Raw genomic sequence first — 22,282 nt, 5'->3', positions numbered from 1 at the left:
GCATTCAAATTTTAATGACTATGTAATGACCAATTGCATTTTAATATTGTGAGAAACATGGGCGAAAACCTCTCATGTGTCCCTGTGATTTTATTTTAACAAACATGCAGTCTTCAGCAAGAATGAAAGTATAGCCCAATGCTGGAAACCTTGAGTAGAACCGTCTACTGCTCAGCTCTGTGCTTAAACAAACAGAGAACTAGACTTGTGTGAGAGTGAGAGAGTGTGTCTGTATGAGTGTGTGTGTATATGAGAGAGAGAGTCTGTGTGTATGAGAGTGTGTCTGTATATGAGAGAGAGAGAGTGTATGAGAGAGAGTGCCTGTATATGAGAGAGAGAGTCTGTGTGTATGAGAGTGTCTGTATATATGAGAGAGAGAGAGCCTGTATATGAGAGAGAGAGCCAGCCTGTATATGAGAGAGAGAGAGAGAGAGAGAGAGAGAGAGAGAATGCCTGTATATGAGAGCCTGTATATGAGAGAATGCCTGTATATGAGAGAATGAGAGAGAGAGCTGCAGTGACAAAACCAAAGCTGAACAAAACATCAGTCCCTACTAAACAGAAAAGTTAAGGTTCTTTTTTTTAAATTTATTATTTATTTTATTTATTACATCATCCACTGTTTCACTTCTGTCCACAGAGCGGCGCTGGTCTCCATGCTACAAGAAAGCTGACAATCCAGCCCTCAAAACCCCACGCGCTCAACAGAATCACTAAAAGTGCACAAGTTTAGTGTGGAGGAAAATATCACAGCTAAAAAAAAAAGGTGTGCATTTCATTTATTAATAGACACAGGATAAAAAATTTCAGATCAAGTTGTCTCCATTTTCCAGCAAAAACCAGATCAGCACGCACATCTACATACACACAGATAGGATGCCTCTCATATCAGTGCAAAAAAAATCATTCCTGGAATAAAAATGCAAACTTAAACAATATTACAAATAAAAAAAGTTAGTAAAGTGCATGGTTTGAGAAACAAGCCCCTTTATTTGCAGTGATATTTGAAAGGGGCACATTATTTGCATACACTTATTACATACATCAGATACAGTAGCATACGCTCATGGGTTTAGCTTACAAATGGCTCTCATGAATCCAAACATTAACAACAGAGCACATCTATGGCACACATAATCCCTGCTGTGATTGTTCATTACAGGTTACATGGTATTGTACAGTACAGTTACGGTCTTTTTCTTGTCCGCTGCTTTGCGAGCCCGGCGGATGGGGTGTGGCTTTGTGTGCTGCTGCTGCCGTGTACACACAGAGACACTGGGTGTGGCTGAGGTGTCTGTGGGCTGTCCCGTGCTGCCACCTTGCTTGTACTGTGGGCAGGAACATGAGGTTTGGCAGGAGTTTTCAGTTCTGTTGGCCTCTGCGAGGGTCTGAGGTAGAACGCGCTGCTTCTTATGGACCTCATCATGGCTACTGGAAAGTAAATGTGAATGTGAAGAGGGAGAGGAAGGCAGTTCAGACTGGAAGTCCCAGTCGTTCAGGTTGTGTGTGAACAGCTCAAGCTGATCAAGTTTGGCCAGTGAAGCTGAGCGTTTCATAAGTGAGGGTGGAGTAAGACCAGCCTGTCTGATCCGTGCTTCCATCTCCATGGCTCTCTGCCACACGGTCAGGGCCCGAGGCTGCGACTCTGTGGCGCTGTGCAGGTTCTTAAGCTGCTGGCTGTAGTTGAAGCTGGCCTCCACACCTCCAGCCTCAAACAGGAAGGCCTGCAGCTCCCGCAGTGTCTCCTGGATCTTGTGCAAGTCACATGGCTTTATCGTCACCTCCTCGGCATCACTTTCCAGCCACAGCAGGGAAGACGAGGAGGAGCTGGGATCTAGACTCGGGCACACAGTGGCTGTACAGATAGACGGGTCTGGGATTATACCAGAGTCATCATCATCCAGTGGCCGTGCCCCATCTCCGTGCTCTTCTGCTTCTGTCTTGATGGAATTGGCACCTCCTGGTGGAGGAGTACAGAGCTGCTGCACATCTGCATCGTCCATGCAGGCTGAGTGAGAAGCGCGAGAGAGGAGGCCCTCCTGGTCTGGCTGCTCACATGGAGGAGAGGAGGGTCTTTCTAGTTTTTGTTCCACTTCCTCTTTATCCACCTGATGTTCCTGGAGAGCGGGTTGAGGGCTGAGAGCTGGCGGCTGTGGAGAAGAAACCGACTCCAGTTCAGACACGGTGTATCCCGCCGATACACTATTAATGAGGTCGGGCTCTGCTGATGGAGGGGCTTCAGCTTCACAGGAGCTTTCTGAATGAGAGGAACCCTGAGAGAGAGAGAAAAAATTAAACATGGTACTACAGCACTTCTTAAGACTTTGACATTTTTATTTGTTCAAAATTAAAAAGATATAGAAGGCTTCTAGTATCAGTTGGTGGAGTCTGCCTTCAAGGATTACTCCAGCCCCCCATGATGAACATTCATAGAATGTGTGCGATTAGAAAACTTTCCCTAATTTTTCTGTACTGAAAATAAATCCCAAGAAAAGCAGTTTACACAAAACTCACTTAGAATGGGAGCCTAAAACAGCAACAGCTGCGCTCAATGTTTATGGCACATTTTGGAGAAGGCCTGCTCTCATGAATCATTTAAATCAACTTCTGAAATGACTTTTTAATGTATTTTCCAGTTCAGAAGTTGTAACATTTCAGCAGCATTTGTAAAACCTTTCATGTCTCATCCTTTAAATACCCTTTTTTTTTTGTCAAGGTAACCACTGAAATTACAGTATTGTCTTGCATTTTAAACATTTATTCACAACATTCCAACAATTAAAAGTTCAGGATTTCATAATAAGCGAGTTTCAAGTCACTGGCTTATTTCTTTTCTTTGCACAGAGAAAAATGAAATCCTTCTCCACTGTATTTGGACATGGCCATGTTACAGTTTCAGTAGACAGATTAGGTTAACACAAGTGTTCTTTTAACATGAATTATTAGAAACTTAAATATTACAGATCAAAATTTAGCAAACCAACCCAATCTGTCTGTATGAAGAGGAGTTTACCTCCTTGGCTGCTGTTGGGTTTGATTCCTCCAGGCATAGCCTGTTGCTTTGGGACTGAGCTGTGTGTAGGGTCATTGCTTCATAAAGTGAGCTGGACTGGCCATCCTGTGACAAGCCCAGGAACTTCTCTCTAGCACTGAAGAAGTCAATGCTCTCTGTGCCAAGGCTGGTAGAGCTGCCCGTCGTCTCGCCAGTACTGCAGCTCTCTGAGCTCCTGCTAGTGGAACAACTTGACTCTAGAGGAACTTCACAATGGCTATTTGTCACGGGAGTCCTTGAAGATGCCAAGACGTCTCCTGTTTCAATAATACTACTCACAGTATCCAAGCACGATGGCAAGCTCGGGGTCCCAGAGGATGGAGAGTTGTTTTGAACAGGCACATCCAGAGACGGCTTATCAGAGTCCATTTCTGGCTCAGGCACAGCTAGCAACTTGTGTCCATGGAGAGAGGTAGACCGGGAGTGAGAAAGGACACGAAGGGAAGGCCGAGGGCAAGTGATGGGCTCCGTCGCTGGCACTTTGCGATAGCAGCTATCCTCCAAATTCTGCTCAGGCACTACAGTGGCCGCACGTGCCCGTGGGAGAGTTGGGAGCAAGGGGTCCTCGCATGGCCGCTCTGAGCTTTTCTGACTGGTAGGGTGTGTAGATAGGTCAGTACGGGTGCTTTCTGTTCCAGGCTGTGAGCTTTTGATTATTTGGAGCACGTTCTTCACAGAGCGAGCGCCATTGGGCTTGTGTTGCCGGCTGTGGGGGTCAGAACGGCCCAGTGTACGTGGGTTCTTACACACGGGTTCCTGCTGCTCTGATAGATCGCTGTCTGAGTGAGATCGCCATAACTTGTTGTGCCTCTGTTTGCTGAAGACAGGGAGAGGCACAGGGTTAAGATCAGTCATGAATTTCACTGGAGAAAGTGGATCTAATAGGATATCAAAGTTGAGACATTGATGCTTATGACCTTTGTCTGGCCACAAACCCAAAAAAAAAAAAAAAGGAATTCAAAAGCACATATGCACACAAGAGCAAAGCGTCACAAAGACACATGGGTAAGGAATGTGACCAAGCAGCTACTCCTTCACAAAGCCCACATCATTCATACACAACACGCTTAGCATTCTGAACCACTACACTACTGCAGCAAATCGGTAAGCAAACAAAAAGATTAAAGAGTGTTTGATTGTGTGTACTGGTGTTCTCTGGGGTGGATAACTCACAGGGCCGTGCATGTTAAAATGAGAGATAGAGTGCTAGATCAATAAGATGCTCTTTGTATGCAACATTTCAGTTCCACTATGCTAAACTACCAGCTAATTTTTATTGTACTCATGCTCATACAGGTTAAGAGTTTAAAGACTAGTGTAAATTAGTTTGTAATTTTATTTTTGCCATGTTAAATGTCATGTCTCAGTGCCCAACACAAAAACACTAGTGAACAGACTAAGGCTGTAACGATATGCGTATCGAAATCGCGATACGCAGAGCCACGATCCGTATCGCGATACAAGAAGGCAGAATCCCGGTACACCCTTTCAAACTTCTCCTCAGCCCAAAAACAGAGGCAGTTCCAAACTTCAATTTATGAATACTTTTTATTTAAATTACATTTTAAACTTACTTAAATTACTTTTTTTTTATATCTATTAGTAAGTCGTTTTTTTTGCCGACCTGCGACAATCTTCTGCGAGTCACGCAACGTCCACACTCGCCACTGGCAGAGCATTCATTTCTTTTAAGCGGTCGCCATTCTGGTTGCGACGCGGGGAGCGAATCTGTAAACAAGCAGCTCATTGGCTGGCTAGGTGTGCCACAAGCCAATCACAATCACCTGACTGGAAAGGCATGCAGTGTTGCCAGATTGGGCAGGTTTAGGTGCTTTTTGGCTGGTTTTGAACATATTTTGGGGTGGAAAACGTTAGCAATATCTGGCAACACTGAAGGCATGTCTGCTTGGGTGGAAGCCTTCTGCGGCAGTTACATTTTGACACGCGAGCAATGTTTCACCATAAAAATTCCGTAATTTCCATCTGTTTTCCGCGATCACAGAAAATCATTGGCCCTATGAGAGTGAGACAGTGAGAGAGCCACCCCCCCCCAAAAAAAATCTTAACGGATTTACACGATTTGGAAAAATGACTTTTTCAGAACCGAAAAAAACAGAGCTTCCGGCTCAACAGTATTATTTTGAGAAATGAAACAATCTTTGGATATACATTTGTTCATTTTTGCATACACATTACTCATTCTCTGCAGTGGTCTGAATTATTTGTTATTAAATAGTTAATGTAAGTAAGTAAATGTTAATAAGTCAAATTTACTACTTTAAAAAAACATTTTTAAAAAATCGTGGGCGTATCAAATCGTGGGTCAAAAATCGCGATACGAATCGAATCGTGAGTTGGGTGTATCGTTACAGCCCTAGAACAGACGCTTAAGGTAAAAAGCACAAGAGAGGTCATTGTGTTACATGATTATGTGATAAGGCATCTGGAAACAAATTTGTACACATGCATGCATGGTTTAGTTATTTATTTATTAGTACCTGGCCAACAGAATGCCCTGATACTCCTCCAGCTGCTTCATAAAGGAGGGATTGGGCTTTGTGACAGTACGCCTCTCTTTGACGTGCTCATAGGCTCGGTCCAGATCCCAGCCGTACTCCTTCATTGCATATGCAATCACAGTGGAGGCAGAGCGGCTCACGCCCATCTTACAATGCACCAGACATTTCACCCCTGCTTTCCTGCACGTTAACCAAATACAGCATGTATTTTTTAGTCCAGAGATGAAGGCAACTGTATTTGATAACGTTAAAGTGACTTTTTGTAGCCTTTATAAAATCAAACATTTACTTGGCTTTGGAGATGAACTTGAAGGTATCATTCCAGTATTCCAAGAGGTTAGTGGCCTCTTCATCATACACACGGATATTGTGGTACTCAAAAAGACCAGGGAAGAAGTTATCAATCTCCCGTGTCACATTCAAGATGTAACGGACCCTGTAGAATACGGGGTCAGGGATAAAATTAACAGCGAGTTCACAAAACAGACCAGATGTATTGATCAAGTCAGATGGTCAAAACGATAGCACTTACCCGCTGCTTTGGAGCTCGTCCAAATTGGATGCGTTCCACTCTGAACCCTGTAGTAGAGAGAGAAAAACATTTCCGCTCACTCTTCAAGATGCAGTGCAATCTGGACTTTAAATATTGGGTACTGTACAGCAACTGAGATGAGAATAGAGAATGGGAAATTCTCACCAGGTACACATGGTCAAAGATTTCTGTGGGGCTGTCCATCTGGCCCAGGATGACGATCATCTCATTATCAATGAACTCTTTGAATTCCCGTAGGTTACACACCATCTGCATCTCGAGCTCTGAGCGGATCTGAGAGTAACAAAGCAGGTTAGCACAGAACAACTAAAGACCACTAGATCAATAGAGCCTGCCTACATTATCTAACGCTTAATTACAGAGGTATTCCCCCTGAAATAAGTGTTGGCCGTTGGCCATTTACAGCTAGCAGAGGTCTACCTCTTTAGAGGTTACATTCTCCAGGTCCTTCTGCATCATGATCTCTCTCAGGCGAGTCTTGATCAGCCTTTCTGTGCGCTCTCTCTCAGTTGGCCTGGTTACACAATATAGAACAAAGCGGTTCAGCTTTGAAAGGAAGTTTCTTTGTCTTCAAATAAAATGTCCATGTCCTTTAATTTCCAGCAAACATTCAGGTTAAGCTAAGATACTATAAAGCAGACCTTTTATTCTGATGTCATCTTTGACCAATTATGTCTAGAGTCCTGGAATAGAGAAGTGGCTTTGTAGCTTAATCTCTGACTTTGTGCTTGAGGTTTATTTAGCAAAAAAAAAAAAATTGTATTCCCTGGAGGGAGGGAGGAGCAAAAGGGACCCACAGCTCTCACAGCATACAAGGTGGTTGGAAAGATGAAATTGGGTTTGTACCTTAAGACCTATGTGGAGGAAATATTTTTAAACTTCTCCCATGGTGGTAAAACAATGTCAAGATGGCAATTTAAATTACCGCAAGTCAAGCTCATTCATTTATTTTTAGAAAATTCAAAAAAAATTGTGTTACTGTGGAATGTGAACATAAAGTAGATATATGCATGTATAAATGTCAGAAAAGGCATTTTAAATTAACCTGCAAATGTGGTGAACCCGGCACGGTGGTGTAGTGGTTAGCGCTGTCGCCTCACAGCAAGAAGGGCTGGGTTCGAGCCCCGTGGCCGGCGAGGGCCTTTCTGTGTGGAGTTTGCATGTTCTCCCCGTGGGTTTCCTCCGGGTGCTCCGGTTTCCCCCACAGTCCAAAGACATGCAGGTTAGGTTAACTGGTGACTCTAAATTGACCGTAGGTGTGAATGAGAGTGTGAATGGTTGTCTGTGTCTGTCAGCCCTGCGATGACCTGGCGACTTGTCCAGGGTGTACCCCGCCTTTCGCCCGTAGTCAGCTGGGATAGGCTCCAGCTTGCCTGCAACCCTGTAGAACAGGATAAAGCGGCTAGAGATAATGAGATGAGATGTGGTGAACCCATAGCAATTCATGATATGAACGTGTGTGCTAGGCAACTAAATATCGCAAGTAAATGCAGTGTTTAAAAAAAAAAAAAAAAAAAAAACCAACAAAAAAAAAAAAACCCACACACCATTTTCAAATGCAAGCGGCAGTATCTATTTGCAAAATAACAGAACTCGGTCCAACCAAGACAAACATGACCAGACCAATGCAGATTTGAATACAAGAGGAAATAATCTGGTCTGTAATTTTCAGACATGCCTGATTCAGATTTAAATAAAATCACAAAGCAGCGCATACAAGCGATGGAAATCTCATGTACAGCAACTCCCCTTAGAATAAGGGCTAATGGAAGGGAATGGCCTCACCTGGACTCATTTAAAAAGTGTAAAATAAAAACTATACAAACAATCTGTCCATGTTATCAAATAGCTGCATGTGGGTTGAAGACTTTCCACAAGACAGAACACCAGTATTTCACCAGTAGCAGGAAGCCCATGGTACAGCATGTATGTATATTGTTTGTCTAGCAATTTTTACCACCTTACAAAAAGTTGTAACTATAAACTATTTAATACAAGTATAAAAATCAGTCTGTCCCCCTCTCTCTAGAAAAAACCACACATTTTGAGGTCCTTCCAAGTCATGCCACTTATCAGTGCCAAGTGTCTAGAGAGCTACAGCCACAACACTATTGCATGTGGTCCTCGTCCTTTTCTGAGCACCTGCTTCCATCTGTCTGTGTGCATGTCTACCTATCCATCTCAACATTTTTTCCAACTGTAAATCTAACCAATTCCAAGAGGAGCTAAATAAAGCCCTGAGTAAAGTTTGTGTGGGTTCAAAGATAAAAACACATGCACGTGGGAAAACCTCCAAGAGTGGGGGAAAGTCCCCCCTCATAAATATATATCTGAGCCACCTCCTAAACGCACCAATCTATTGACTGACTTAATAAACCTTGTTTTGTCATCTTTTGGCTTAAAACAAGTGCCAATGCCCAAGGTGGTCATAAGCTTGCAAAATGAGGATCAGGAGATCTTGGAGACCTTTTGCTGCTCTGATGCAAGACGACCCTAAACATGAATTTGTTCATATATTCTGGGAACACATTCACATTATATGAAACGTCACAACCCCATATTGCCAAGACAGGGATAATGTACAGTATATAGTCAGGAAAAGCCAGTTATTGCTGCTTCACCACAACATGCTTCTGAGACATTATCACTTTCCTTGAATGAGCTATGTATATCAGGGTTACAGTAAATAAAGAAAATAATTGTAATGCAAGATAAAATATGCTAAAATTGAACAAAAATCTATATTGAAACTAAAAATACTGCTCATAGAATTCAGGCTGCTCTCAGTGCTCAAATCAAATATACAAAAAGACAATATTTATTAGAAAAAGCTGATGAAAAACAAGCTTTTAGTTTAAACCCCCCCTACACACACACAACTACAATGACATCGACTGGTGTGTGTGTGTGTGTGTGTGTGTACGTGCATGTGAACACTTACAGGTCGGTAAACAGCACAGGTGAGTCAGATCGGTGGGATTGCACGTCCTGCATGGCATTCCACTCATTGATGCAGTACTGGTCAGAGGATATACAGGTCTGGTAGTAACTAACCCATGTCAAAAAGAGGCTTCCTGGGTAGTAATTATGGCACCGGGCTACCTCACATGCCTTATGTAAGGACTGCAGTGCTGACCTGCAAGAAGGGGAGTGAGTGATGCACAAAAAGTGAGAAAAGACAGAAAAAAAAAAAGTACACCAACAAACAGGGATAAACAAAGAGAAGACGACATAAAATAATAGGTCCTGCCAAGCGCTCACCACATGGCCTGTACAGACACAGGTTTGAAGATATGGACTCTGTTGGCAGTGGATACACTGAAACCTCTGTTGAGAAAAACAACATTTAATACAAGGATCTGAAACTTGTATGAACAGAGGAAACACTGGGTGTGTTCTTTCTTACCCATCTCCATCCAAGTGAATCAGAGTGTCGCTCCACAGGGGGAGGACCAGACCAACTGTGCACGGACTGCTGCAGGGGACACAATAAAACAGAAGCTTACAGCACAGTCCACAGCACTCACTGGAGAATACATAAATGGTGTACAGGTGACTGTGTGAGTAAGACGGACCGATCCGAGCTGGTGAAATCCATGCCAAGGACCACACTCTCCTCAGTGTCCTGCCTTCCACTGGTGGACACCACCACCATATAGCGTGTACACTGAGAGTAGGCACTCTCCAACCTCACTGCCTGAAAAAACAGAGTGATGGAGATTTTAAGCAATCAGATTTTATCCAAAACAGTCAGTGCATCTTTTTTTTTTTCTTAGCAGGCAGAAATGGGAGAGTGTAGCTACCAGCCGGATGGTGTCCTCTGGCCGCAGTAGAGTAAACATGGTTTGTAGGTGTTGCTGAAGATCACCTTAAAAACAAACAAAAATGACATCCGTTCAATTCCACTACATTTCAGATTTACATTAACAGCCCTTCCTGTGAAAATGTGCAGGACTGGGGGTACTACAGTGATCAAGGGACCAGCTGACAGCTACAAAAACAAAAAGGACGCTGTGTTGGAATTTACTTTTGGCTATCAGAATAAAACTGGACATTTCATTGACTACTGTAGTTGGATATACATCTTATGAACATTTATAAGCATTTTTCAGAAATGCTATCAGCTAGTGAACCTCAGCAGTGAAGACTGCAAATAAAGTGACTGAACACACATTGTGATTAAAACAATACCAAACCAAGAGAACCCTTTTAATGGCCTCGGAAATCCTGCCATCCTGATCAAATGAGTGTTTCAACAGTATACCTGTGTGCTTGTTGCGCCGCTGGGTGATACGGGGCACCGAGGAGGGTGAGGAGCCATTTCCACGGGGTAAGAAAAGGGCAGCTCCTTTGACTGTTAGGAAATTCTCACTGATACTGAAAAGACACAAAGAGAAAGAAATCATTAAAACTAGACGACAGGTGAGCAGTAGCATTCAAATGGCTATTTACAACAAATACTCCCATATGCACGGATGTGAGACAGAACACGCTGTTCCTCTGACTGTGTTAAGCAGAGGTGGACAGCAATGAAGTACACTTCTTGAGTATCTGTACTTAAGTTTCCAAAAAAAAAAAAAAATACTCATGACCAACTTCACTACATTTGAAAGACAAATATCATACTTTTTACTTCACTACATTTCTGTCAAGGCCCTCGTTACTATGAAGCAGCTTTGAAAATGGATGGTTTTTTTTCCTTTTCTTTTCTAAAACATGATTGGTTTCTTCGCAGGTCACACTGAGCCTATCAGTAATCACTAGGGTCATGTCACATCCATAGACTATAAAATCAAGTTCAATGATTTCTCCGCGGCATTATTTAACACCATCAGTTGATGGCAGAATGGAAGGAGGTGGGTCTTCTGGGGAATGTACGCACCCATGGCCATACCTAGAACCCATGTTTCAGTTTTCTGAAAGGAATAAAGATTCGTTTGCCTAAAACGAACCACATCACGGCCTACAAAAAACTCGCCGTCCGACCTGTGGAGACATACTGAGGTATAAAAACGTTTTGTTCCAAGAGAAAGCTTGCAGTGAAGTTGTCTGTGCTTTTAGAGCTAGCGATAACACTGCAATAGCTATGCAGTCTGGTTAGTCACATGACTTTCTATGGATTTGCCTGCCAAGTTGCCATCGCCTTGTCCACAGCTAACACATAGCTAGTTAACTTGGACACAGCATGTAAAAACGGAGTTACGCTAATATGAATAGCGTTAACTTATCTGAAGTCCTTTCAGAAAATGTTTTAGCATAATCTTGCCAAATAATGCAGAAATCTCTCTTTTCTAGTAGCGTTAGCTACCCAATAGGATTTTGAGTTTGAAAAGAGTTTGCTAACATGTCAGGTGGCATTTCACTGACTAGCTAGCTTAACGTTAAAAACACCATGATGGCACAACATGCATTCACTTGTGAATTCACATTTCTGTCTTTGGTAACAGCATTAGGTTTTGTAAGCGTTGTGGCAATAATACAACAACGCGTTGACAGAAAATGTACTTTTAATAGCAAGTACTTCAGTAAAAATTTGACTGGACAACTTTCACTTGTATTGGAGTAACATTTGACCAGTGGGATCTGTACTTTGACTTTAGTAATGAAGTTGGGTACTTTGTCCACCTCTGGTGTCAAGTTTGGTTTCAGGCCGTCTCAGTGGGACTGTGCTGCACAGCTTTACCACTCAAGAGAACAATCTGAAGGGATCAATAACAGGGATGGATTTAACGGCTTTTATCCTTCTGTACAACACCTCAGACTGACCAGTGACTGACATGCAGGCAGGCACAGAGAGAGACAGAAAGCATGGTTTACAGCCACGCTCAGTGTGAATCTGGCATCTACAGACCTCAACAATAGAGGAGGGGAACATAAATAGGACCTACAATAGCTACCATTAAGGAACTTGTCCCTGGCTTCAGCCCCACCTTTACAACAGCAGTCTCCAGTTAGAAACACTAGCACTGTCTGACTCTCACCAGTAGACTGCTGACTCTGCAGAAACTCCTTGCCAGTCAGTAAACGCACCCTGACCACTTCAAAAGGATTGCGATTACAGTGGGATGAAAAGGAATGGCCCTCTCAGGAGCCAGTGGCAAAAAGATTCTGCCAACATTTTCAGGAAATAAAGAAAGAAAACTGAACACACTGATCTCATTTCTCATAGCTCACACAACCCCGCCCCAGCTGTTTCCTGCCTCTGTATCCTCTTTTTATCAATTTCTCACGAACATTAACATTCTCTCACTTCCCTCTTTTTAATCTCTAATGACGCCTGACTTGACAATTTCAGCACACTTACAAAACACACATGCTGTCAGAGAGACACACAGATTATGTATGTAAAACACGCACCGTCCTTAAGAACCCATCTTATTTAATAAAGCAATCGGATGCTCAGCTTACAGTGCAGGATCAGGGTCTCTGCAGCAGGTAGTGATCTGCACAGCTAAATATATTTGAAATGGCTCAGCACAGGAACATAGTCTATTGATAGACATCTACAGTTTCAGAATCTACTGTATAACACCCAGGGCCAAACCTAATGTTCACAAGTGTGTTGTGTAAAATGTTACCTACTATATCTTAAAAACATCACAGTCATTAACTGTCCTACAAAAGACCCTAAAAAGCAAGAAAGCCATCAGCTACTAATAGAAAACTCTGCACCAGGCTTTATTTAGTACGGAAAAAATTTTCCATTCAGGAGTGAAGAATGTGGCCTGTCGCATGGCTGCCTTTACAGGGTCATTGAGTTTCATCTACAGAGCTCGATCACCGTGCAGAGAGGGCAATGAGGGTACACACCAATTCCAGTCACTGACATTTTACAGAGGCAGGCTTGTAAGGATACATACATACACACACACACACACACACACATATATATACACACACATTATATAGTTGGGGGGGGGGGGGGAAGCTGATGGATCAGACAGAGGAAATAGCCAGCCTGCCTGCACTTGCCCCCATGAGGATTATGAGGATGAGTGTAAAAGAGAGGTACAGTGGGGGAGGGCCATCTGCTGGCATCCCACACTGGGTAGGACTTGTTAGGGCACAGACCTAGCCACCACTATGTAAGGGACCAAAGCACAGGCAGAGAGATGCCTGATCTTCACTAGTCCCTGCCCTTATTAGTCACACTCCCACCAGGGAGGAGATAAATATAGGACCAGGTCTCGGCCTAACCAAAGGCCTTAAGAGTTCAGACGAGAGAGAGAGAGAGAGAGAGAGAGAGAGAGAGAGAGAAAGAGAGAGGTTACAGTCTGTCACCTAAAATATGGATTAACTTTGTGTTACACATACTGTATGAATAGTAGTGGGCAGCATGAGCAAAATTTATCATCGCCGTTCAAAATACTTCAGAAATAACCATGGTGTCAGTATCACAATATGCCTGTAATTTCACAAAAACCATATTTACTGGCTAGTATTTTTTGGTTCAAACCACTCGTACATTTAATGAACAGTGCCCAAATGAGCTTTTGCATTGTTTTGTGAAAGATTTTTCTTGGGAAAGTCAGGCCCAACTGGGAAAGGAAGAAACCTTGAGGGGAACTGGACTCAAAAGCATGGATGCAAACGGCGTGCCTTTTGGCGGATGCCGCCTTTTTCACGGCTGTCTGGGGGACTTGTGTGAATTGCACAGATCCGATGAGTTTTTTTTTTTTAAAGGGGGGGGGGGGGGACGCGTTGGGAGTATCTGATAATTTCATCAAAGTAAATTCTGTATTAAAATTACTAAATAAGCAAATGCCATTACAGTCCATGAAACATAGGAAGTATAAGTATGAGAAGAAAACAGTAAATCAGAAAGCTGCGCACGTAAAGCCAATAGAGATCTTGCAGTCACGTGACCGGAAAGTACACAGCCGCCATCTTGTCGGTAAAAAACACAGCCGAATACTACTGCACTTGTGTACAGAATGGATCAATTTCAACCGACGGACTACACTGCTCATTTTTCTAATGGATAGATAACTAGATATATGTCTAAAATAAACGCTCTACAGATTAGTGACCCTTATGGCTTACCGGACGTAGTTTTCATGACCGTGTCAGTGAATATTGAACTGCCAGCGGAATACCCAGACGTGTATAATTACCTCATTAACTTTCCCTCACTGTTCAGTGGTGAAGCACTGCGTGCTTATAAATCTCTGGACAGTTATCTTTACAGAAATTCAGGATTTGTCAGCCACGGCATCTTGTAAACAAGAAAATAATCCTCATTGGACGGGTAAGTCACTTAAGTATTGAGTATAGCACTGACCAGCTGATTATAGAATAGAATAAGGTAATTCCAGCTGTAATTCCAAATCGTCTGTCTTGTTTACATGGATCTGGCGTTGGAGAGGTAGAGGCTTAGCAGTGGAGATTTGAGTGGCTGTTTTCTGAGCTTAGTCAACAGGGCGGCTCTGCAGCCTCGCTTTTGCTTCCGCTCCCGACGCCGCCTCCTTCGCTTTGCTTCCGATAACAACCCACGGAGACTCCGCTAGTCTCGCTATCTCGTCCGGAATGTTGTGCATGCGATGGAAATCGCTACAAACTGTCATTTTCTGCTGGAAACCAAAGTCCAGCAAGTCCATACGGTTGTAGTGGATATTGAAGTTCGGTACAGACGAACAACACGCAAAAATACACACAAAAAACAAACGTGCACAGGTAGGGAGAGCTTGTAGCCGCAGCCGTTGTAGTAGAATTGTATATAGTAGGGTTTTCCAGAAGAAAAGGTAGAAGTAGAAGCAGAAGAAGTAGAACCAGAAGTAGAAGGCGGAAAATGGCGTTGACCGACAAGATGGCGTCTGTCACAATCTGGATCGGCTGTGACGTCACATGCAAGTGCTCCATAGGCTGCGCGCCATTATCTGCTGCTGGCTGCACGCGCAAGGATTTCCATCAGTCCAACGTAAGTTATACAAGTTAGGGTATGTAATTGGCTTTACGTGTGCAGCTTTCTGATTTACTGTTTTCTTCTCATACTTATACTTCCTATGTTTCATGGACTGTAACAGCATTTGCTTATTTAGTAATTTTAATACAGAATTTACTTTGATGAAATTATAAATCAGACACTCCAACGCCCCCCCCCCCCAAAAAAAATCGGATCTGCGCAATTCACACAAGTCCCCCAGACAGCCGTGAAAAAGGCGGCATCCGCCAAAAGGCACGCTGTTTGCATCCATGCAAAAGTGCACCCATATTCTCTTTGTACACCAGGAGTCAAACAGTAGTGCGTGCTGAAAAGATAATTAGTAAGAGCATTACTGAGTCCAGGGAAACGTCCATGGCTTTATTATTCCCGCAGCAGTTCTTAAGGTGTGTGTACACACACAAGCAGCGGTGTGGTGACCAGAGAACATGGAATGTCAAAATTCAGCACCTTCTAGCAATATCAGGTAAAATAACTGTTGGTGACGTGAAGTGGGCAGATACAGGAGTCAAATTAATAGCAACTTTGAGGCAACGCGATCGAAGCAACTACCAATGGGAGAGGAGGATACTGCCGATTGACCAATAAATATACAAGAGGGATATGCAGGCAACCAGAGCCTGGAACGTCCACTACTGACCGTCAACTACAAAGAGCTGGGTGACTAGCAAATCGATTTACACGTGGACGGCCCTTTAGGTCACCCAACCACCGGCACTCCAACTTCACAGAGTAGCAGACAGAGTACATCCGAGAGCAAGAGCAACACAGAAGGAAATGACAAAGGAGATCAGAGAAAAAAAAAAAAACTTTTCAAAAAGGGAGAAAACTGCTTCTCTTTACTGGATGTATTAAGTAGATAAATATGTAACAGCCTTGTTAACCCATCTCAATTTGTAGTCCAGGCTCAGCTGAGTAAACAGCTTTAATGGCCCATTATTGTTATGTGGGAAGGAAGTAACGAAACTTTAAATATGTGGCACAGCACATGGTTCAAACTTCCCAATTTGCCTGCCAACACAGTCCACACCCTTAAGCTTGCCACATTCGTATTCATGTCTGTATTTGTGTACAAGAGTGAAGCAGGAAGGTCAGGCCAACATGCTTCTGAATTCAATTTTCCACAAAGAACTTCCTGGTTGGGAAAACTACCGCAATTACCAGTTACACATTAACATCCTGCTGACACACACAAACACACCTATTTATAGTCTGGATGTACCCATACATGGCACCTAATCAAAATATCAAAAAACAGGGCCCAACCTGGCTTCGTAACATCTTTGATAAGTGCTACGGAGTTTGTTTGAATTGTTTAATAGCTGAGGAAAAGCAAACTAGTCTCAAACCAAAGTTCAAACCTTCTACATCTAGTGTAAACTATAAAAAAAAAAAAAAAAAAAAATGTAGGTTTGTGTGTCTATGTATTCAAGTGGCTGATACCAAGCAGCACCTTAACAACAGACTAACATCCTCCTTGGTCATCACAGCTTTATCATCAGGACAGAAACCTTTAAATCTGATGCATACTAAAGTAAACTATTCATGAAACACTGCAGTGTAAATTTTTGGGCTTTGTTATGCTGCTGACTGCATGATGAAATAAAGCATAGTCAAATGACAAATATAGTAGTATCTAGCAAGATCTTTTCATTTTATTCAAACTGGTCTAAGAACATAACCCCCATCGATGAGGTCACACCAGGAACGCCACATAAGCATGCTGATTTAGTCAGATGATTGTTCAGTCACAGTAGCCCCTTTTACGCAATTTGGTCAAGATGAAATTCTTATACCTTTATTCCGCTTTACATTTGGCAATTTAAAAAAAAAAAAAAAAAAGATGTGGAACAGTGTGCGCCAGTGTCTGTGTCGTTCCACCTCTGAGCTGGATCGATTGGTAGCAAGAGGTAGAATTAACGTCTCCGAAAAAGGGACAGCTGGACCGGTGGGACAGAGGAGTCAAGTTTTTAACCATGACATCCTACACTCTAAGACCAGCACGAATTCAAACATCTGTGTCTACAGCGTCTGAGGTCCATACACACACACACACACACACACACACACACCTTTCTGCCTTACATCACTTCCTACTTCTCTTCACACAAACATGTGATATTTTATATATTGAACATGCTTACTTCCCTTAAAGGTGAATTATTTAACGGGAGTGATTACACGTTGCACATGATGCTCAGTAGCTGTTAGAAGAGTGGTATAAATGTGCACAGCTAACAAAAGCACCTCAACACTCCATTCTCCCATTGCTGTTTTTAAAGCAGTGTCAGTATGCTCAGGATATTCATATTTCCGACACGCAGAGACGTCACCCTAGACGCTGACGCTCTGTTGTGATGCATGACGCCTCCAGTTGTGAAATGCCAGCTCGCCAAGTAAAAACACACCCTGGAGCGGCTTCATTTAGTTTACTGGAAATCACTAAAACCGGAATATTGAAGTGCCTTCTTTATGCCAACATTACGGGATATCTGTGGGCTTTAAGGGGGGGGGGGGTAGACTTTCAGACAAATCACCACCTAATGTAAACAATGAGCCGCCTATTGTCTTCATCACAGAACCCACTTGAACCCGTCTCAACCATTTCCTTAAGATCTTTTCATTTTGGGCCGGCTTTTACATAGAACATCTAAAATTGTATAAAAAGTGTGAGGTCCTTTTAAAAGATGTTGCTGGTAGGCACAAGATACACAATCTCGACTGTACCAAAAGCTCATGCAGATCTTTTTGGGAATGTGTGCTCAGATTCAGAAGCTAACTGGAGGGAATTTCTTTCTAAAATGAAGATACAGAGACCCCACGTGAAAAAGTCATGTACATATTGTATATCCAGGGTGTCCCAAAAATCTCCACACACAGGGGAAATTTAACATTTTTTTTCCCCCAAAATGTAACTCCTTTTATGAAAAATTCTCTACCAAGAAATGGCAATCATGTAAACACAGTCATCTCTCTTACTCATGATGAAATCGTGTTTACACATCTGGTCTTATGCAATTGCACTGTAAACATGTTCCTTTAAATGGTATTTGTTCTATAACCATGAGAATGATTTCAATATGCCCTTATGTCAAAGCAAAGCCACTCTTAAAGGCTCTCACATACAGGTCATCCATATTTTAGATATAATCACTCACACACAGGCCACTTTATTAGGTACACCCATCCACCTGTGGTTTTATGCAGTTCTCTAATCAGCCAACCCCTTGACAACGGCACAATGCATAAAATCATGCAGATACAAATCAAGAGCTAATGTTCACTTCAAACATCAGACTGGGAAAAATTGTGATCTGTGACTTTCACTGTGGCATGGCTGTCCGTGCCAGATGGACTGGCTTGAGTATTTCAGAAACTGCTGATCTCCTGGGGTTCTCACACACAACAGTCTCTAGAGTTTACACAGAATGGTGTGAAAAACAAAACATATTGAGTGAGCGACAGTTCTGTGGGTGGAAACGCCTTGTTGATAAGAGAGATCAGAGGAAAATGACTAGATTGGTTTGAGCTACCAGGAAGGATATAACAACTTAAAGCAACTCTTCACAACTGTGGTGAACAGAAAAGTATCTCTGCATGCAACAGCAGAAGACCACATTGAGTTCCACTCCCACAGCCAAGAACAGGAATCTTACAATCAATTAAAGTGGCCGGTGAAGAGAGATTTTTGAAAAACCTTTTTGCTAAAAAAGGTCCACTTTTAGGGCACCCTGTAATGCACGCATAATGAATAAAATCCTTAAATAACGCACCACTGTTGGGCTCATGAACAAGATACAACTTCTCCACAGGTACAGCACCACGACAGGCCGGAGGTACAGAAGTGTGTAAGACTGTCAGGCTAAAGGGCTCTTTCTTTCCCACCGCCATCAGACTCCTGAACAGCTGACAGGAGTCTATAACCATGGACTACCTCCCTGTAAACTGTCCTTGACTGTTTACATCTATTTGCACATATGGGCACATTACTGGCCTTTTTTGCTGCTACATCCCATCATCGCCTTATTTTTGTATTATACTGCCTATTTTGCACTACATTTACCTTTATTTGTACTATACTGTTTTTTTTTTTTGCTTTTATTTTGCAATAAATTGCCTTTACTTTGTATTATTTCTTCCACCTATTTATTTGTAATTTGCATTCATGGTGGGCAGCAAACTAAGAATTTCATTGTGCAAGAGGACGTCCTTACTGTACAAGACAATAAACACTTTGAACTCGACTGAGCCTGAGCCAACATCCTTCCAAGCTGTGAACAAATTATATTGTGCAGTTCTGTAAATGTTCACATCCCATATGATGACGTGCTGATATTTCTCTAATTTCCTGGTTATAAACTGGACACAATGTTAATAATTACCTCATGTCCAAATGTTGAAACCTCTGATCAAGCTGTACAATTTGGGGCAAGTTGAGAAACAAACATGCTGAGCACAAGGACAAACCAATGAGGTAATTCCTAACGGTGATTTCCCAAATTCAGGTAAGCAGTTGCATAACCTTTCCCAGCATATCCACATTTCACAACCTAGAGGAAACTCCTCACCTCCTGTTACTCATTCACTTTAAGCAAGTCGTGTGTGCGCGCGCGTGCTCTGACACACTAATTTCTTCATGTCTCCGACTAAACTAAAACATGTTCCGCCAAACACAGGGATACCTGCCAGTATTGTCCGATAAAACAGATTGCCATTGAGCTCAAACTTGCGCCTTGTGCTGAATAACTGCCCAGACAGGTGGTCACGTGTTCATGTGGACTTACAGCTGGTCGATCTGGTCGTATGAAGCCACCGCGTTGTCCCTGAAGTAAGGCATGATTTTAGCGGCGCAGCGCGTGCACACGGCAGCAGTGTTCTTCGGTACAGTACGGCTTCCTCTCGGGGTCATGGCCACTTACACACACTGACCGGATATCCTTTAAGCCTCACTCTTCCACTGGCATGATAGTCTCCACACAAGGCAAAAAAAAAAAAGTTGATAAACGGTAAAGAAATGCGCTCCGGGAGCTACAGGTCCAGTCTACATTAACCTCAGAGTCCAAACATTCCTGAGAGAAACTGGAGCTAATTAACTTGTATTTAAAGTCAACTAAACTAAAACATGTCCGGATCAAAGACATAAAAGCGCAGAGAAAAACCTCTTTCAGAAGGCACTAAATAATTTATTCTTTAATTCAAACTTGTTTAAAAACTAAACGTGCTTCCAGAGGTAGTGAGCGACCTCAGTGTGAGCTGAAGCTCTGAGGACTGAAGACACTCAGACTGAGGAGGAGATTTCTGACATGTGCTCGAGGTGGGGCCCCATCTAAGGTCTCACATATACGCGGCATTTCAGGCTGCTTAGCAACGACCGAGTGCCTAAACATACTAAGTGCTGCCTAATCTCCAACTACAAGTGCACACATCATACGCCTGCTATCTATGGACAGTAGAGTAAGGATATAAATAGTTTAAAGTGGCCACCTGCACTGCCTTTAGATTACTGCGCACAAAATAAATACAAACTTTTGCTTTTACACTGCAGAAATGTGTAACTGGGCCTTGGCGATACTCCCAGTATTCACTGAAAACAATGGTTTCATTCTATCCTCGGCCTCCCTTTCAAGAGTGATCACTTTTGAATTAAAACATACTGTCAGTAGATTTTTAAGCCAGAACCGCTCGTCATGTTTTAGTTCTCCTCACAGGCAATAGTATACTTTCTAAACAGGAGGTGAAAGGAGGGCAGAGTGGTGAAGAGACAACGTAGTTTCGATACAAGTACATACTGCCACTACATGATGTACTGTGCGTGTAAATATGGGGATCTACACTTAACTTTTGTAGTCTCTTGCATGATGTACAGCTTAGGGTACAGTCACACTAAAAGCAGAAAGAGCATTACAATTCGCTCTGACTGCCCTGCCAAGGACGTGGCCGATGTTCGTGGACACACTGTGATCGAGATGAAATAAGTAGCTACAAGTTCGTTTGTGATGCTTTGTCTTGCAAACTTTGCTTTGCGACCCCTTAAAATAAACATGTCAAGTCGTACCTTTGTGCCGAATGACTACAAGTAGGGTATAAAAAGTTAACCTCATTGAAAGCTCTTAAATATGAAGGCAAGAAATTGATTGATGAAAAGAAAAAAAGTGTTATATACCAGCTGGGAGGTCCGTATCGTGAAATACCGTGACCAAGGTCTTGAAAGTACTGACCGAGGCGGAGGTCACGGTATTTCACCATACGGACCGACCTTAAGCTGGTAAATATTTTTTTTCCTTTACCAAATTCTAACAGAAAACGAGAGCGCCTGAAAGGGAAAACCGAGCTGAGCTGCCATTTTGAATCCTCATTCACGGCTGGAATGCAAATTGCTTTCTCCTCAGTATACAAGTGCACTTCCATGGCAGGAAAAAAAAAAAAACCCTACCTTTTGCCACCCATGTAGTCCCCTATTTATACAAATAGGAGTCATTCAGGATTCAGCCATGTTTTTGCTTGGTGTTAGCAAATTACAGGTTTTTAGCTTTCTCCTGAAATGTTCTCTTTTATTTCTTCGTCCTCAGGGTAGTAAAACTCGCTTTCGCTGTGAAGACTGTCGTTATCGCTGGCCATGATGTAAAATTAATGCTATTCTCCTGAGAAATGCTGGCAAAAATGTATAAAATTTGATAATCTTATTAAAAAACAAACAAAACATTGACAAAAAATTCTACTATATTTGTTGTTCTGAACGAGCGAGTCGCCAGAGGTCCGTAATGTAGGATACAGACCCGCTCGCCAGCCAATCAGAGCGCAGGATTTGGACCGCGAAAAAAATAATGAACAGTTACGATTACATGCTTGGTCAGAAGACAAACTAATTAAAAGCCATTTGTGTGGTGTGACTTGTGTTGATGCCAAGTCAAATTTCAACATCCAGGTTTTTTATTTTTATGTCCCTGTATGCAAACAGGGACACTATAAATAATGGGGAAAATCCACCACCACAATCATTAATTTCTTCTCCATTGTACATGGGAATAGTTTGAACAGAACCACAATTTAATGGTTGGGTTCTCGAGACTGGAGCACTTCTAAATTCCAATTGGTTGCTACAGAACCATATATCGTAGCTCGTTACCATATAGCTGCCCAGACTTCAACTTGATTCTGATGCCCCCACTGCCCAAGATGTGTTGCCAACAGTCATATTGCTGCTCAGTGCTGAGAAA

The 22,282-nt window shown here is 42.6% G+C and overlaps 1 protein-coding gene across 3 annotated transcripts in view; it reads right to left on the bottom strand.

Annotated features, from left to right (window-relative positions):
- Positions 1-761: 761 nt before the first annotated feature.
- ssh2a (slingshot protein phosphatase 2a) overlaps positions 762-22,282 on the bottom strand; it is a 51,180-nt gene continuing 29,659 nt past the window's right edge. For 2 of the 3 annotated variants that reach the window (XM_060944084.1, XM_060944086.1), the window contains 13 exons: positions 10,389-10,501; positions 9,928-9,992; positions 9,700-9,821; positions 9,531-9,599; positions 9,386-9,451; positions 9,066-9,260; positions 6,545-6,638; positions 6,269-6,397; positions 6,104-6,150; positions 5,861-6,007; positions 5,551-5,751; positions 3,014-3,869; positions 762-2,273 (listed from right to left, as the gene is read on the bottom strand). In XM_060944084.1, coding sequence (XP_060800067.1) covers positions 1,164-2,273; positions 3,014-3,869; positions 5,551-5,751; positions 5,861-6,007; positions 6,104-6,150; positions 6,269-6,397; positions 6,545-6,638; positions 9,066-9,260; positions 9,386-9,451; positions 9,531-9,599; positions 9,700-9,821; positions 9,928-9,992; positions 10,389-10,501 — 3,214 coding nt within the window. In that variant the 3' untranslated portion in view covers positions 762-1,163. Of the gene's footprint in view, positions 2,274-3,013; positions 3,870-5,550; positions 5,752-5,860; positions 6,008-6,103; positions 6,151-6,268; positions 6,398-6,544; positions 6,639-9,065; positions 9,261-9,385; positions 9,452-9,530; positions 9,600-9,699; positions 9,822-9,927; positions 9,993-10,388; positions 10,502-19,849; positions 20,349-22,282 lie in introns of those variants that run through there. The other variant, XM_060944085.1, reaches the window with a different exon arrangement.

Source organism: Neoarius graeffei, chromosome 17, assembly GCF_027579695.1.
Source record: "Neoarius graeffei isolate fNeoGra1 chromosome 17, fNeoGra1.pri, whole genome shotgun sequence".
Lineage (NCBI taxonomy): Eukaryota > Metazoa > Chordata > Actinopteri > Siluriformes > Ariidae > Neoarius > Neoarius graeffei.
This window is presented reverse-complemented; position numbering and strand designations above follow the sequence as displayed.